The 17408-nt window shown below is 56.2% G+C and overlaps 1 protein-coding gene across 1 annotated transcript; it reads left to right on the forward strand.

Moving 5' to 3' along the window:
• The first annotated feature begins 468 nt into the window (after nt 1-468).
• Nucleotides 469-14226, forward strand: STK11IP (serine/threonine kinase 11 interacting protein). The gene is made up of 24 exons (XM_082841153.1): nt 469-562; nt 2637-2842; nt 3050-3124; nt 3403-3498; nt 3897-4004; nt 4129-4200; nt 5203-5329; nt 5559-5662; nt 5792-5887; nt 6139-6180; nt 6377-6523; nt 6701-6785; nt 7328-7624; nt 7797-8002; nt 8310-8426; nt 8525-8702; nt 10062-10286; nt 10381-10484; nt 11524-11621; nt 11714-11892; nt 12090-12171; nt 12375-12445; nt 12922-13169; nt 13905-14226. The coding sequence occupies exons 1-24, from the start codon at nt 502-504 to the stop codon at nt 14052-14054; spliced, it is 3174 nt and encodes a 1057-aa protein (XP_082697279.1). The 5' UTR covers nt 469-501; the 3' UTR covers nt 14055-14226.
• Nucleotides 14227-17408: the final 3182 nt, after the last annotated feature.

Raw genomic sequence — 17408 nt, forward strand, 5'->3', positions numbered from 1 at the left:
AGCACCGCCGAGCCCAGCGGGCGTCTCAGGACGTGCGGAGCCCACAGCTGGGCACGGTCGACGGAGGCCCAACTCGCAGCAGTGGTCTGGGCTCAAGCAGCTGCCACCGCAGAAGGCCCGCCCTCGACAGAACCAGCGGGCACCGCCCCCCATCCGACACGTTCGCACGACTTAGGGCGTGGTTTCCGGCAGCGGAGGCCTGCTTTACGGCCGTCCCTCCCGCGCGCCTTTCTTCCGGGGCGGGACTTCCTGCCCATTATTGATAGGCGCCGGGCTGAAGAGCTGGTGGCAGGATTATACAGAAAGCTCAGTCTGGCTGGCCAGACCTTATGCTCCTTGAAAGGGCACCAAGGAGGAGCTCTTACTCGCCCTCTTTTTGGTTTGTTTTTCTCTCCGCGAGGCCTCGGTTTGCGCGGACGTCTTGGCCTTTTGGCACTACCACCCACCTGAAGCTCTTCCGCTTCCTCTTTGTTCAGGCTCCGCCCCCAGCGTCCTGTGGCCATGACTACCGCCCCGCGGGACTCCCTGGTGTGGAAGCTCGCTGGGCTGCTGCGTGAGTCCGGTGAGTAGACTTCCGGTTGGGCTGGGGCGAGATGGGGTACTTCCTACCTTCCAGGGACACGCCCCGTAAGAGTCATGGGGTTACAGCTGTTTAGGGTTCCGAGGGTTTGGGTGTCGAAGAATTCATTTCTTTACTCCTCTGGGGTTTGTTCGTTCTGTTGTTCTTTGTCTTTGACAGTCTAGACCTTAGCCATCCTTCGAGGCCAAACGCCAGTGCCACTTCCTTCATGCGTTCTCTGATACTCTCAGAGGGAAGTGATGGCTACTTGGCCGTAAGCCCCTCGAGACCAAGGACTGGTCATAATCCTCGTTCTGTGGCAAAGCACTAAGTTTAGCATAATTAAAAGCACGAGATTTGAAGTCAGACCCACCTGGGTTGGAATCCCAAGTCTTTCAAACTTGACCAAATTGTTTAAGTTTTCTGAGCCTTACTTTTCCTCACCAGCAGAACGACATAATGATTGTACTTATCTTAAAGGTTGCTATGGGGATTAATTTTAATTCACATAAAGCATTTAGAACAACGATTGCATATATAGTAAGTGCTCAAAATTGGTAGTAATTATTATAATTTCTTTCCTCGGAGCCTGGGCACAGTGGAGCCATAGTCGTTGTTCAGTAATGGATGGCATTAGTTGTGGTAGAACAAGTCCTGGCTTTGAAATCAGATGGACAACTTCCTACCAACTGTATGATCTCAATCGAGATTCTTCTTTTAAGCCCAATTTCCTTATTTGTAAGAGAGTGTTAACAGTGCTTCTTAGGAGATTCTGATGACATTTAAATGAAGTAACATATGTCTGGCACATATTACTCAACGTTAGCTGCCTTCCATCACTCTGCACTCCTATTGATGGTATCTGTGGAATCTCTATAGCGTTTTTACTTTCTGGCTTGTAGTATTAACTGTGCATATGTCTTATCTCCGCTTGTAGACTGGGAGGCTCTTTGAGTGTGGGGAGAATCCTTGAACCTTGTCTGTATCTCCTCAGTGTTTAGTACATAGAAAATCCTTCATACAAGGTTGTAGAATTTGATAATTCAGCAGAAATCTGACTTGGTTCCAGGGGTTAGGGCTGATGGTGTGTGTGTGTGCGCGTGCATGCGTGCACGTGCAGGGACACAAGTGACTAAAGAGGTAGCAGGAGGGAGAGTGTGGCAGTGATGGAATAGATTTGTATCTTGATTGTAGTGGTGGTTACAGGAATCTACATGTAGCAAAATAGCATAGATCTATATATGCACATTGTACCAATGCCAATTTCCTGGTTTTGATATTGTACTCCATATAAAATATAACCATTGGGGATTAAATTTTAAAGGTATGCGGGACCTGTCTGTACTATTTCTGCAAAATCCTTCTCGTCAATCCTTATTTTTTCAAAAAACTTAAAACAAATTCCCTTTGCCTACCTTGTAGTTGTACTTTTTTAGTTGCAGTAATGAATACCAAAGATGCCCTCAAGGATGAGAGTCTCATTGGAGAAAGCAGTTTTAACATGGAGAGCAATAACAATACCTTAGTGCTGTAGGGTGATTATTTCCATGACATGCATTTTAGTGTTGTTTGAAAGTTTCTGTAAGTGTGCATGTTACTTTTGCAATCAGAAAAAAAATACAGATAAAGCAATCAACTTTAATGTAAAATGAGTGATTATGGGGAAAAGTTCAGCAGTGTTGTGTGTTGAGAAAGCTTCCGGGAGAGAAGGTACGTCTCAAGCTGGGCAGAGTGGAAGGGGGTGTGTCAGAAAATGAGGAAGCTGGGAACCAAGTCGACTGTATTTCCAGCACTGTGAGTAGGCCCGGCTCTTTTGAGTAGAAGGTGAAGGAATATTTAGAAAAGTTGGAGTCTTGTAGCGAAGCAGTCTGCTATATCAGGCTGAAAAGTTAGGAGTTTCTGAAGGTAGAGGGGAGCCGTTGAAGACTTTTGAGCAAGGAAGAGGTAAAAAATTTGATCCTGTAGTGGAGGATCGACAGTACGGGTTGGAGTGGGTGTATGCTGGGGTCACAAGTCTTAGAATAAAAGGAAAGAGCCTTTTCTTATGTGCTCCTCCTGTCTGCCCCTCTCCCTGCAGGGGATGCGGTCCTGTCTGGCCGTAGCACCCTGAGCCTGCTCACTGCCGCACTGCAGCAGCTGAACCACGTATTTGAGCTGCACCTGGGGCCATGGGGCCCTGGCCAGACAGGCTTTGTGGCTCTGCCTTCCCACCCCGCCGACTCCCCCGTCATCCTCCAGCTTCAGTTCCTCTTCGACGTGCTGCAGAAAACACTTTCACTCAAGGTTCTGGGGTGGGAATGGGGTAGGATATACAAAAAGCCCAAAAGAGCAGTGGAGGCGGGGCTGGGGGTACGGCATGAGTGCACGAAGTCTGCAGGGCCCGGATTCAGATGAGGTGAGAGCTGTGCTTGGCCGTGCTAGGGAAGAGAGGCCAAGGAAACGGACATGTGCTGGGCCTCAGTGACCTGAGTGTTTTTTTTTTTTTGTTAGCTGGTCCATGTCCCAGGTCTTGGCCTCCCAGGGCCCATCAAAATCTTTCCATTCAAGTCCCTTCGGCAGCTGGAGGTATGGGGTGTTGGGGGATGTCGGTGCACAAAACCCAGCATGAGCAGCCATTTGGGGCAGAGAAAGAGATGTGGCCTCTTTTGGTGGGGTGTCGGGGGCAGACCTGAGTGTGCTGGTTGCTCTGCAGTGCTGTGCCACCCACTCTCATCCACTTAATGCTGCCCTGAACCATAGGTGGCTTCGTCATCTTTTCCTGCCTCCCTGTTGGGAGGCGGGGATGAGACCTCTGTCTTCTGTGAAGTTCAGTCTTCCTCCCTCCCTCCCTTCCCTTGCCCCAGCTCCGAGGTGTCCCCCTCCACTGCCTCCATGGCCTCCGCTCCATCTATTCCCAGCTGGAGACCCTGATTTGCAGCAGGAGCCTCCAGGCATTAGAGGTGAGGAGGGTGAGGGGTGAACGTGGATGCCTTGTCCTGAGGGACGTGGAGGACCAAGCTCTGGGGTTCCCCCTTCTCTGCAGCCTTCCCTGCCTCCTGCCTCCCACCTCCCTCTGGACCCAGTGTCCTTGCTTCTTCTGCTGTGTTCCTGCAGCACTCTGTGCCTGTCCGTATGTTTACAGTCACACCTAGCATATTGTATGCAATATCCTCATGTCTGCCTCCCCGCTCTGCCCACAGTGAACTCCTTGGGGACAGGGCCCTGGGCTTTCTTTAAGTCTTCATCTCCAGACTGAGTTCAGTGTATAAAGAGTGAATGAACGGCCGGCTGATAGAGCGTGGTCTTGGCATGGTAGGGAGGGGAGAGTGGAGGTAACAGCACCTGCCTGCCTGCGCAGGAGCTCCTTTCAGCCTGCGGTGGTGACCTCTGCTCTGCCCTGCCCTGGCTGGCTCTGCTCTCTGCCGACTTCAGCTACAACACTCTGACTGCCTTAGACAGCTCCCTGGTGAGTGAGCCTCAGAGGGGCTTTGGGGAGCTGGGGAACGACAGGGATGGGCCCTTAGGGAGGAGGGCCAGTTGGCTGCCTGGGGGCGTCCCATTTTCCACTTCCTTTTCCCATCCTCCCTCAGCGTCTCTTGTCAGCTCTGCGCTTCTTGAACCTGAGCCACAATCAGGTCCAGGACTGTGAGGGTTTCCTGATGGTGAGTAGGAACAGCCTGGCTGGCCCCAGCCACTGGGGCCTCTGATTGTTCTGCTCTGACCCTCTCTCCTGGACTCTTTTGCTCCCACCTTGCCCTTGCCCTCACCCCCAGGCCCCTAACCCCCTTGGAGCCACGTTCTGGGAGGTGATACTGTTTGGAGGCACAGATTCCAGCATAAGACAAAGCAGTGTTCAAATCTCAACTCCTATCCCTGTGTGATTTGGGACAAATTAGTTAGTCTCTCAGTTTTTTTATCTGTAAAGTGCACATCCTAGGAGTACCTACTTTTATAGTATTAAAATGATTGTGAACGGTATCTGATGTTACTTAGCCCAGTGCCTAGCTCAGAAAAGGGTAGCTTTTGTGGTGAGGATGAAGGACACTTCTCCCATGTCTCCCTGTTAGATAAAGCTGGATACTAGTTAAAATGGTAATAAACTATTTGTGATATTTGATTAGTAGTAAAACTATTTTAATCAGTAACAAGCTACTCAGCGTGAACTGAGCTCAAGTTTGACTTGTGTGTCGGTGGGCGTTTTCAGCGGAGAGTGAGCTGCTTGAGCAGATTCTCGCCTTGGCCAAACTCTAGACGAGTTCCTCTGAAGTCAGGGAAGTGGAAATTTACAAAAAGCAGGAAACGGGCATTGGTCTGTGTGAAACCTGTCTGGTTTGCTAACTGGCACTTTTCGAAGTCCCATGGAGGCTGGGAGACCTGGGCCCTATCTTCAGGCGTTGGCTGGAGCAAACTAAATCCTTCTGGCAGCCTTGAGTTTTTCTGGGCAGCAGTGTAAGGGGACTGGAGTTGTCATTCTGGAGCTCTCAGAAACTGGTAGATTTGTGCAAGCCTTAATGTGGGGGGAGGTGGGGGGGACGAAATCATTTGTGCTGACAGTCTGCAGTCTTTATAGGCCAAGGTTGAGGCCTAGTCGAGAAGAGGGTTCAGAGGAGCCTGACTAGAGTTTGGTCAAGGAGAGAATCTTCCTCACCCCCACCCGCTCCCAGGACTTGTCTGAGCTCTGCCATCTGGACATCTCCTATAACCATCTGCGTCTGGTGCCGAGAATGGGACCCTCGGGGGCTGCTCTGGGGACCCTGATACTACGAGGCAATGAGCTCCAGAGCCTGCACGGTGAGTGGGGGAGATGGGGCGGCCAGGCTGTAGGGGAGGACAGGGCAGACGTGGAGGGGAACGGCGGCAGTGTGAGACTCAGGGCGGCCTGGGACCCGTGTGCCCCCAGAGCCTCTCATGCGGCCTTTGGGCAGGTCTGATGTGCCCAGGCTGGCCTTTCTGCTGTGCCCCCCACCCCCTCCACTCTTGCTCACCCGCATGCCCCTCCTCCCCCTCACCCCTGCCCCAGGCCTGGAGCAGCTGCGGAACCTGCGGCACCTGGATGTGGCCTACAACCTGCTGGAAAGACACAGGGAGCTGTCGCCGCTGTGGCTGCTGGCTGAGCTCCGCAAGGTGAGGACCCAGGAGCTAGCTTTGCGCCCCTCCTTCCTTCCCTCCCTCCCCGCCATGCTGAGTCGCTCAGCATCCCTCCTCACACGGGGGTGCCCAAGGCCTGCCTCAGCCTCCTCTTCCTGTCCCCAGCTCTGCCTGGAGGGGAACCCTTTGTGGTTCCACCCTGAGCACCGAGCGGCCACCGCCCGGTGCTTGTCGCCCCGTGCCAGGGACGCTGCTGCTGGGGTGAGTGGTCTTCCCGCGTCTGCTCTGCCTTCCCTTTCCTGCCCAGGCCTCCCAGCCCCTGCACCCTCTTGCCTCTCCACCCCCATCCCTAGGCTAGGGACCAAGGCCTCGGACCCCCTGCCTATCATGCTGTTCCCCCTCGCCGACCCTGCTGGTGCTTACAGGGCTAGGAGGACCCCCAGCCCTGGCTTGGGGCTCCCCAGGGCGTGTGCTCCCCACCGACACTACCCTCCCCTTTTATCTTCACTCAGTTCCTTCTTGATGGGAAGGCCTTGTCACTGACTGATTTTCAGGTTCGTGTGGTGGGAATGATGGCGGAATCGACTTGGGAGGATGTGAAGGGAGGGCACTGGCTGAGGAAAATAGAGGGCTGTGCAGGAGGGGGCTGCCTGCTCAGCTGCAAGTGGGGCCCGTCTCTCCGTGAGCTCGGGCAGGACAGAGGTGCTCCCTGGCTCCGACCTCTTTCTCCTTCCTGTTGCCCCACGCCAGACCTCCCCATCCTCAGGCCTTGGCCCCATGGCCCCACCTCTGCCCCGGCCGGTGGGGAGTACCACGGAAACCTCCGGCGGCGCTGACTTGAGTGACAGCCCCTCGTCGGGGGGCGTTGTGGTCCAGCCCCCGGTTCGTAAGGTTAAGGTAAACGGTGTCCTAGGCTGCCTCGTGCCCGGGGTTGGGTGCCTCAATGGTGGCTCTGGTTAGCCAATGCACTGGGAGTAAGTAAGGGCTTATCCTTGCCTGTGGGTGGGTATTTTGGGCAGGTTGGGTGGCAGGCCCCTGGCTTTCATAGAATGTGGTCCCTCTACCCAACCTCAGAGCCGAGTCCGTGTGAGGCGGGCGAGTATCTCGGAACCCAGTGATACGGACCCGGAGCCCCGGACTCTGGACCCCTCCCCGGCTGGTGAGTTAGCCCCGCGCCAGCCCCCCGCCCCCGTCCAGTGCGCTCCAGTCTCTGGCTGGGAGGACTTTTAGTTTTGGTGGAGTGGAGCTTTGTGAGGGGCCTCGTCGTCCTTCCTCTTTCCTTTCAGTCTGGGGAAGAGAAGAGACTGCTCCTGGGCAGCACTTATCAAAGGGTTTTTCAAAGAACACTGTTTTTGTTGGATGTCAGAGGTCAGGTGATGAAAGGATTCCGTGGCCCGATCAGTCTGGGAAAAGCTGTGTTAAACGAGAGTTAAGTAGTTTCTTCAGGATGTCTTAGGACCTTAAATGTGCTGCTCGGTCTGTCCAGTCTCCCAAAGCAGCAGGTGCTGCGTGCTTCTGAGTCGCACGTGACCACGGTGTCCCACAGAAGGCGCTTTGGGCCGTGCTCCTTCTGACCTGGCTCTCGCCCTGCCGTCGCAGCCCCTTTTCCTTCACCCTTAGGGGCACGCTCAGAAGAGGCCGGGGCCGCCGGGGACTGTGGCGGTTCCGGGCTCGCTGAGCTGCTCTCCCCCGCCTGCCCAGGGTGGTTTGTGCAGCAGCATCGGGAGCTGGAGCTCATGAACAGCTTCCGGGACCGGTTTGGCCGTGACTGGCTGCAGTACAGGAATCACCTGCAGGCCTCCGGGACCCCTGCCCTAGGCACCCTGCGTCCGGGCACCCCGAGCCCAGAGACTGTATGCAGCCCTCCGCCCCCTGAGACGGAGTCTGCACAGGAAGAGGCAGAGGAGGTCGGGGTGGAGCCGGAGCCGCAGGAGGAAGAGGAGGGAGGGGAAGAGGAAGAGGAGGAGGAGGAGGGGCAGGAGCCACGCGGAGTGGAGGGTGAGTGCGCGGTGGGCGTGGAGGCTGGGGCCAGTGGTGGGGCGCGTCTGGGAGTTAGGAGACCCCAGGTGCGGGGTGGCTGACCCCTTGGGAATGGACGGCCACCCCACGAGGGGCAGAGTCTTGGCTGCCTGTCTCTCCTTACAGGGTCCCTCTCTTGGTCTCTCCTCAGTGGAGCTCTGCCACCCCATGTTGGTGTGTCCCCTGGAGGGGCCCGAGGGCTTGCGGGGCAGGGAATGCTTTCTCTGGGTCACTGCTGGCCACCTGTTTGAGGTGGAGCTCCAAGCAGCTCGAACCCTGGAACGGCTTGAGCTCCAGAGTCTGGAGGCAGCTGAGATAGAGGCTGAGACCCAGACCCAGAGCGAGCCGGTGCCCGAGGTGAGCGATGGGAGCCGGGCTTCTGGAAGCGGTGCTGGGCTTCTTTGGGAGCCGGCTCTGACAGCATGGCGTCGGGCGCCAGGCACTGGGCAGCGTGCTTCCCACACTCTCTCTGAGCTTAGAGCCTCGGAGGGGTGCTGAGCGGGGCAAGGTGGGCCCCAGGCGGCCTGGGAGGCTGGGCTGAGGAGCAGAGCTTCTGGGCTGGAGCATGGCGGTCAGCAAAAGCATTTTGATGGAGTCCAGAGCTTTGTTTTCCTCCACGCTCTCAGTATAACCCTCATCCCTCCGACCCCCTCTTCCTGCGCAGGGCTCAGATCCACGCCCTGGGGGCCCCGTCCTTGTTCTCCGCTTCTCCTACATCTGCCCCGAGCGGCAGTTGCGTCGCTATGTGGTGCTGGAGCCAGATGCCCAGGCCGCTGTCCAGGTGACGGGGCCTGGCGTGGGGCCCAGGAGGCTGCGGGAAGTTGGACGCCCGAGGGCTGGGGTCCTGCTCACGGTGCTGTTTGGCCCGCCCTGTTTCAGGAGCTGCTGGCTGTGTTGACCCCAGCAGCCACCTTGGGGAAGCATCAGCTTGGGGAGGCGAGGGACCCTCCCGGCGGCAGACTCCAGTGTCTGCGCTGTGGCCACGAGTTCAAGCCAGAGGAGCCCAGGTTGGGACTGGACGGTGAGGAAGGCTGGAGGCCTCTGTTCCGGAAGACAGGTACCAGCCCTGCCCTTGACCTTCCTATACCCACGTGCCTCCTGCTGCTTCAGGGAAAATGGTTTTGAGGTGGGAGTGGGGAGGGGGAGCCCTAGAGCAGAAAGGAGCGGGGACCAACTTTTCTGCCTGGAGAAAAAATTAAAACCAAAAAAAGAAAGAAAAGAAATTACATCCTTTTTCCCCCTTTAAAGTCAGGAAATACCGTCTCTGTAACTGCTTAAACATACCCATTAATTTTTCATAACTTGGAGCCTTTCCCTCCTTCTTTTGACTAATGTGTCAGAAACTACATAAAACCTCCTGAGCCCCCACTGCAGTGCTGGGTTGTCTTGCTGCTGAGTAGGATGCTGTGGGAGTTGGCTTAGACTGTCCTTCCCTGACTGACCTTGTGAGCTACTTGATACCCAGTAGTGCCTCGTGGCATCTCTTCACATCCTGTTCTCTAAGACGAGAGGTTTTTCCATTATAGACCAGTCAAACACCATGTCTTTGAAGACACTGAAGAAGAAAGAAATATGTTTGGTAACACCTGCGTTGAAATGTATGATTTTTTTTTTTTTTTTTTTTTTTGCGGTACGCGGGCCTCTCACTGCCGTGGCCTCTCCCGCTGCGGAGCACAGGCTCAGCGGCCATGGCTCACGGGCGCAGCTGCTCCGCGGCATGCGGGATCCTCCCGGACCGGGGCACGAACCCGCGTCCCCTGCATCGGCAGGCGGACTCTCAACCACTGCGCCACCAGGGAAGCCCTCAGGAGAGTTTTGATACAACGTCAAAGGGTCTAGCACGTCCCCAGTGCGTTGTAGCTGCTCAAAGAATGTTTCCTTTCTCATCGCTGATCTGTGTCCTGGAACCTTTACCCGATTCCATTCCCTCGTCCTGACCACCCTCTAAGATAGATACCGTCATCATCCCCGTCTCACAGATGAGGCACCAGGCACAGAGCGCTTAGGTGACTTGTCAGAGTTGCTTAGATGACAGCCTTCAAGTAATGGAGCCTGGAATCGGACCCTTATCTGTTGATTTGGGGCTTTCAGACATCAAGTGTATGCCCAGCCCAAGGCTGTGAGAGGGACCCAGAGCAAGGCCTGGCTGAGTTTGGCCCTCTCTGAGACAACCTGAGATAAGAAGGCAGGGTGTGTTGAGGTTGTGGGCCGAAGCTCCGGGCTTGCTCATCCCTCACTGGGGCGGGGAGCGATTGGTCAGCAGCCACTCCTGCAGAGGGCATCAGGTGGGTTGGGAGCGCCTGGAGCTAGCCTGTGAAGCTGGAGATGGGGGAGTGGGGAGGGAGTGCTGTGAGCACAGCAAGGGGGTGTGGTGCTGTGTGTGTGATTCACGGGACTGTGCCTGTCCTCCCCCCAGAATCGCCTGCTGTGTGTCCAAACTGTGGTAGTGATCACGTGGTTCTCCTGTCCCCTGGAAGCCCCAGTGGGAAACGGAGGCAGGGAGAGCAATCGCCGGCCCCGTCGCAGTCTCCGAGCCCCGTCCATGGCCCTCCTGGCCACAGTGCCTACGGCACCAGGGCCAGCAGTGCCCCATCTCAGGCACCGGCCTCCCGTGACCGCCACAGTTGGAGCCTCAGCCCCCGTGAGTCTAGGCGAACAGAGACGGGGATGTTCGGGGGAGGGGCGCTGGAGCCAGGGTGGCCGGTGCAGGCTGACGGCCCACTGCTTGCCGCCAGCCCCTGAGCGCCGTGGCCTCCGCTCTGTGGACCACCGACTCCGGCTCTTCCTGGACGTCGAGGTGTTCACCGATGCCCAAGAGGAGTTCCAGTGCTGCCTCAAGGTCTGTGCCAGCCTGGCTCTGCCCTGTGCCCCCAACTGACCAGGGTTTCCGCCTGTTTCCACCACAGCAAAGTGTGTCCAGGCGGTTGTGCTGGAGCCTCCAGGTCTGGCTTCTGGTTTAAACTCCGGCAGCTGCTCTCAGTGTGGCTGTGAATATGTTTCTTGGTATTTGAGTCTCCGTTGTCTCCCCTCTACCACGGGGAGGATACCGCCTACCTCACGGGGTGTGGAGCACACGTGAGAGCCGATGTCTGCAGGCTGCCCGGTGCAGCCCCTGGCGCTTAGTAATTGGGGTCTCCAGCCATTATTGTTTATCCCCCACGCCATCAGACCCTCTCTGTGGAGCTCTGAGCCCTGCAGGACACTAAGGATCTAGAGTACATGGGTCTCGCCCTCCATCTTCTCCTCTGGTGTGAGGAGCAGTCAGTCGTGACGCGGTGTGAAGGTGCTGGAATCAGGCTCAGGCCGTAGAGGGGCATCTGACCCAGGCTGTGTGGGCCAGGGAAGCTTCCCCTTCCTGTGGTGGTGGCTAAACTAAGTCTTGAAGGATGAGTTACGGAGGAGGGAGGAGAAGAATGTTCTAGGACAAGGAAGCAGCAAATGCATGGAGGCCTGAGAGAGTAGCTAGTGGAGAGAACTGGCCGTGATTGGGACAGCCACAGGGTGGGGGTCCTGAGAGGAGTCTGAACAGGCAGGCAGGGGTCATTCAGGAACATTGTCTTGTGTCGGCCACGGAGTTTGGACTTGACCCTGAGTCTTGCGGGAGCCACTACAGGCCTTGGAAGCAGGGGAGCGGCAATTGGTTTTTTGTTTGGGCACAGTTGTTCTGTCAGAGGGTGGATTGGAGGGGGCGAGATGACAGGCAGGGAGACCTGCTGAGAGCCTGCCGTGGGTCTGAGTGCAGGCGGGGCTGTGGGATAGAGAGCAAGGCTGATGGAGAGCCTGGGATGGACGCGCAGGGTCACCGGTAGCTTGGCCCTCAGCCTGGCAGCCGCCTCTCTAGTTCTCTCTGTTTCACATCAACTTCCTCTTCCGCTTAGGTGCCAGTGGTGTTGGCAGGGCACCCTGGGGAGTTTCTGTGTCTCGTGGTTGTGTCTGATCACAGGCTCTACGTGTTGAAGGTGACAGGGGAGATCTGGTGAGTGAGCGGGGCCATGGCCAGGGAGGGGTCCGTCCGGGGCCCCCATGCTCTCACTCATTCCTGCCGCTCTGCCCTCACTGTCTCCACAGCGGGCCTCCGGCTGGCTGGCTGCAGCCGACCCTGGCCATTCCCCTGCAGGATCTGAGTAGCATAGAGCTGGGCCTGGCAGGACAGAGCCTGCGGCTGGAGTGGGCGGCCGGGGCAGGTGGCTGTGTCCTGCTGCCCCGAGATGCCAGGCACTGCCGGGCCTTCCTGGAGGAGCTTACGGGTGAGAGAGGGAAGGGGGAGGAGGGAGGGTGGGGTGGGGGCCGAGGGCCACAGCGCCAGCTCTGGTGCCCGCAGCGGAGACAGCCAGGTAACGGGACCCATCCCTCTTGGAAGTTCCGCAGTGCAGAGGATGGGAAGGTGTTGAGAGGTTGGGATGGAGTCTTTGAGGGATCCCTGTCCCTGGCTGGCTCTGTCCAGATGTCTTGCAGTCTCTGCCCCCCACCCGGAGGAGCAGCGTCAGCGCCACGGAGGAGGAGGTGACCCCGAAGCATCGGCTCTGGTGAGTCGATAAGGAGGCTGAGGCCAGGCTGAGGCCCAGACGCTGCTCATGGAGCACAGGCCCTCTCTCCACAAGCCCCTGGTCGGGCCCTGAGCGCCCATGCCTCCTGACCCGGGCCTGGCCTTCTCCCCACTCTACCCCGTCGTGGTACTTCCCATCCCCTGGCTGACTACTCCTTCCTGGGCCTGCTGCCTTCTCCCCAGGCCGTTGCTAGAGACAGACCCTTCCTTGGAGCCTCTCCGGTTCTTCTATCTTCGGGCATTCCTGGTTGAAGGTGAGGCCACCGCCCCGGCCCCCCAGCCCCCCAGCGCCTCTCCGTGCCTTTGTAGCAATTCTCAGTGCTGGGATGTGGACTTCCTACCCAAATAACAGCCTTGGTGTTCCCGGCCCCTCTGGGAGGGGCCAGGAGGTGCCCTGGGGCGTCCGTGGCTCAGAGACCTTTGCTTCTGGGCCCAGATCGTCTGGGTCTGCTCCACCTCTTCCTTGTGGTGAAGACGAGAGCTGGTCCTTTCCGACGGGGAGGTGGGGTGGTCAGGCAGGTCCCCTTCGTCTTGGGCCTCAGCGGTCTTGGAGGCTGGAGAGCCCTGGTGTTTGGGAAAGGGGGGGCCTTGGCCCCCAGAGGCACAGGCCGCGTTGTGGCTGCCTCAGTGTGGTCCCTCCTCTTCTGAGCAGCGCTGGGACGCTGCCCGGGGGATCTGGGCTCTTCCATGGCCTTCTCCTCCGAGCCTAACCCTGCCTCTTTCCCTCCAGGGCCTTCTACCTGCCCTGTGTCCCTGTTGCTGACTCTGTCCACCCTGTACCTGTTAGAGGAGGACCCTATAGGGTCCCAGGCAGAGGCCCCTCTTCCAGCGGCATCGGGCGAAGCCTCTGAGAAGGCCCCACCCCCCGGGCCAGGCCCTTCAGTGCATGTCAGGGAGCAGCAGGCACTCAGCAGCCTGAGCTCCGTGCTGCTGTATCGCGTGGCCCCAGAGCACCTGCGGCTGGTCTTCTACGACGAGGTGTGGGAGCGTGTAAGAGGGACAGGGGCAGTGTGTGTGTGTGTGCGTGTGCGTGTGCGTGTGCGTGTGTGTGTGTGTGTGTGTGTGTGTCGGGCTGTATGGAACTTACCACGGGCAGTCAAGGTAGGGGGGAACACAGAGGATTAGGGTGCGGGGAACCGGGAGGCTGTCACGGGGGGGTTGGACAGTAGGGAGGGAGGCAGTTGTAGGCAGCAGAAACACCCTGGACTTGAAGCCCAGCCTTGTGTCAGCTGGGAGGCCCTCCGGAAGCACCCGGCTACTTGGAGTTTGTGTCTGCTGGGGCCTGTGTGCCAGCCGTGTGATCTTTACAGCCTCCACGCGAGGAGGTACTACGATTATTAGTCCAGTGACAGTTGAGGACACTGAGGCTTGGGAATGTTAACCAAGCTGCCCAGGTCACAAGTGGCAGAGCCAGGACTGAAGCCCAGGCAGTTCCTTGGAATTGACTCCAGAACTGATGATATTCTGGAAACAGGGAGGATTAAAGAAACCAGGTGGTAAATGCGAAAGCCCTTTTGGGGCCTTCAGTCAAGGCTGGTTGGGTTCTGTTTAAAAAACTCAGAGTCAGGATCTTTTATGGGGAGTGACACAGGCTTGGGGATGAGAAGAGGCCATGAACCAGGGAGGGGCAGTGGGTCCTCCTGAGGCCTTCCCTGCCTCCCCTGCTCTGGTGTGGCCCTTGTGAGTCTCACCTCACTACCGGTTGTCTGCCAGGTGTCCCGGCTGGAGAGCTTTTGGGCACTCCATGTTGTGTGTCCGGAGCAGCTGACGGCCCTGCTGGCCTGGATCCGGGAGCCCTGGGAGGAGTTGTTTTCCATCGGACTCCGAACTGTGACCCAAGAGGCTCTAGACCTTGGCCAGTGAGGCTGCCATGCTGGTCCCGCCCCCGGCCTCAGGAGCCACGGCTACAGATGTTCTCTCTCCAGACTCTGGCTGCAGACTTCTCTGGCCTTTGGGCACTGGTCAGCAAGGCCCCAAATGACCCAAAACTCAGGGGCAGGGTGAGAGGACTGGTCCAGCCTCCAGATGACCTGGCCCGAGGGAACGGGCTGAGTGGTCAGAAGGAATGTTTCTCCTGCACTTTTTCTCAGGTATCAATAAAGTTGTTTCCATTCCGGATGCCATGGGTGCAGTTGGATGTGTCACTCGTGAGGCCTGCTGTTCCCCTACTACTTCTAACAGAAACTGCCCCGCCCATGGCTCTTCCCCAACGGACAGGCCAAGCAGCCTGTTTGAACTGTGAGACCCCATCTTCCAACCCTGCTTTTTGCCCCCTCTGATGGGATCCAGTAGGACTCCTACCCATGGGCACCAGTCCTCAGCCAGCAGCACCTGTCATGAGGCCTGGTGTGGAAATCACTGCCTAACAAAGAGCTGGGACACTTACATTGTCACTCTCCTGAGTTTCAGCTGGGGACTAACGAGACTCTCAGGCCATTGGCGGTGGGAGCTGAATACGAGTGTGACTGGGGAGTGGGTTCGTGGAGCCAGGCTGTGGAGGGAGGGCAGCCACCTGGTGGTTTCCGTTCCTGCCTTCTTGTCAGTACTGCCTCACTCAGCCCAGGGGCCTGGTTGGGTTGATCCCACTCCTCTCCCTGTGTCTCTGTGGCTGTGGTGATCGGTTCGGGAATTCCCATGCGGCCCGGTTTGGCCTCTACCAAGGCCCAGTCCTGGCCTTTTGCTGGAGCAGCCAAGAAAGACGCAAGTTTCCCCCAGGAGGGCTGAGAGGACGAGCCTGCAGCTGCTGGCCCTGAGGGGAGGTGGAGCCATGCCGAGACAGGGAGGCAGAGCTGAGAGGCGGGGCAGGCAAGGCCACGTCTGGGAGGCGTCCGTGGAGTCCTTGGGTCCATAGTGGCCGCAGGCAGACAGCCCTGGAATTTTAGGTTATGTGAGCCAAAGGGGAGCCCCTCCTTTTTTCTGTTCGGCTTAAGCTAATTTGAGCCGAATATGAGCCGCTGAAGGGTCCGAACTACATACACCCCTATTCTGACTTGACCCAGCCTGAGTAGGGATCTGTTTCCTGCACCCAAGAATGAACACAAGGGGAGTAGTGGCTCCCACACGTTCGTGTAGAGAGGTCCTGGTAAAAGGGCTTGGGAAGGGAGCGTGGGGATTCCCGCTGAGCCCCAGGGCCTGGCTCTGGTGGAGTGTGTGTGTGGTTTTGAGAACTAATGGGTGGGCCTTATTTTGGGAGCAGGTACGTGCCAGGCACTGAGTTCAGTGTTGGCAGTCTGCTCCATGCAGGGGTCCTGGGAGGTGGTGGCATCTTGTTACAGGTGAGGAAACTGAGGCCTAGAGGAGGTGGATGATTTGCCCAAGATCTCGTCAGTAAGTAGAGGAGACCTGATGAGTCCAGGCTAGTATGACTTCAAACCTGCGCCGTCAGCAAACCACTGGGTGCACTGCCTGCCCCTTCACTGCAGTGCGTGGGCTTCTGTGCCAGCCCCGCTTAGAGCGGGATCACTGCGCACTTTATCCTGGGCTGGGGCTCTCTCAATAACCATACACTTGTCTAGGACGGGGAGGCCCAGATGCACCATATTTGAAGTTTTTCTTTCCTCCCGAGTGTGGTGAGATGTTAGGAGAAGTATTAATTCATGGGTGGTTTTCACCCCTCCCAGCTGACTGGAGAGAACAAGATGCTGGATCTTGCAGTTTTAAGTGAAAGGGCTAAGCTGTGAGAAGAGATGTGAAAGGGACCTTAACTAGATAAGAGGTCTGGAGCGGGAGAGGGCAGGGTTTTTAGAGAAGAGCATTAGAGGCAGTGTCGGTGCAACTCCCCTGACATTGGGGGGCTCTCAGGGCGGTGGGCCCTGTGCCTTGCTCCCTGTTTGGAATTAGGAAGGACAGTGACCTGTCAGATGCTCCCCAGGCCACCGGGGCAGATGGAGATATGGCACTTGGGAAGGACCTGGAAGAATAGGGCTGGTGAATAAAAGCAAAAATAAATAAATGAGACCTAATTAAACTTAAAAGCTTTTGCACAGCAAAGGGAACCATAAACAAAACGAAAAGACAACTCTCAGAATGGGAGAAAATACTTGCAAACGAAGCAACCAACAAGGGATTAATCTCCAAAATACACAAACAGCTCATGCAGCTCAATATCAAAAAACAACCCAATCCAAAAATGGGCAGAAAATCTAAATAGACATTTCTCCAAAGAAGACATACAGTTGGCCAAAAAGCACATGCGAAGATGGTCAACATCACTAGTTATTAGAGAAATGTAAATCAAAACTACAATGAGGGGCTTCCCTGGTGGCGCAGTGGTTGAGAGTCCGCCTGCCGATGCAGGGGACATGGGTTCGTGCCCCGGTCCGGGAAGATCCCACATGCCGCGGAGCGGCTGGGCCCGTGAGCCGTGGCCGCTGAGCCTGCGCATCCGGAGCCTGCGTTCCGCAACGGGAGAGGCCACGGCAGCGAGAGGCCCGCATACTGCAAAAAAAAAAACAAACACTACAATGAGGTATCACCTCACACTGGTCAGAATGGCCATCATCAAAAAAATCTACAAACAACAAATGCTGGAGAGGGTGTGGAGAAAAGGGAACCCTCCTACACTGTTGGTGGGAATGTAAATTGGTACAGCCACTATGGAGAACAGTATAGAGGTTCCTTAAAAAACTAAAAGTAGAGCTAACATATGATCTAGTAATCCCTCTCCTGGGCATATATCCAGAGAAGACCATGATTCGAAAAGATACAGGCACCCCAATGTTCACTGCAGCTCTATTTACAATAGCCAGGACATGGAAGCAACCTAAATGTCCATCAACAGATAAATGGATAAAGAAGATGTGGAACATATATACAGTGGAATATTACTCAGCCATAAAAAGAACGAAATAATGCTATTTGCAGCAACATGGATGGACCTAGAGATTGTCATACTGAGTGAAGTAAGTCAGAGGAAGACAAATATCCTACCACTTTAATGTGGAATCTAAAAAGATGGTACAAATGAACTTATTTATAAAACAAAGTCACAGGTGTAGAAAACAAACTTATGATTACCGGGGGGAAAGGGGTGAGGGGGGATAAATTGGGCGATTGGGATTGACATATACACACTACTATATGTAAAATAGATAACTAATAAGGACCTACTGTATAACACAGGGAACTCTACTCAATACTCTGTAATGGCCTATATGGGAAAAGGAACTAAAAAAGAGTGGATATATGTACATGTATCACTGATTCACTTTGCTGTAC

The sequence above is a fragment of the Leucopleurus acutus genome (genome assembly GCF_964270905.1).
Source record: "Leucopleurus acutus genome assembly, chromosome: 6".
In the NCBI taxonomy this organism is placed as follows: Eukaryota; Metazoa; Chordata; class Mammalia; order Artiodactyla; family Delphinidae; genus Leucopleurus; species Leucopleurus acutus.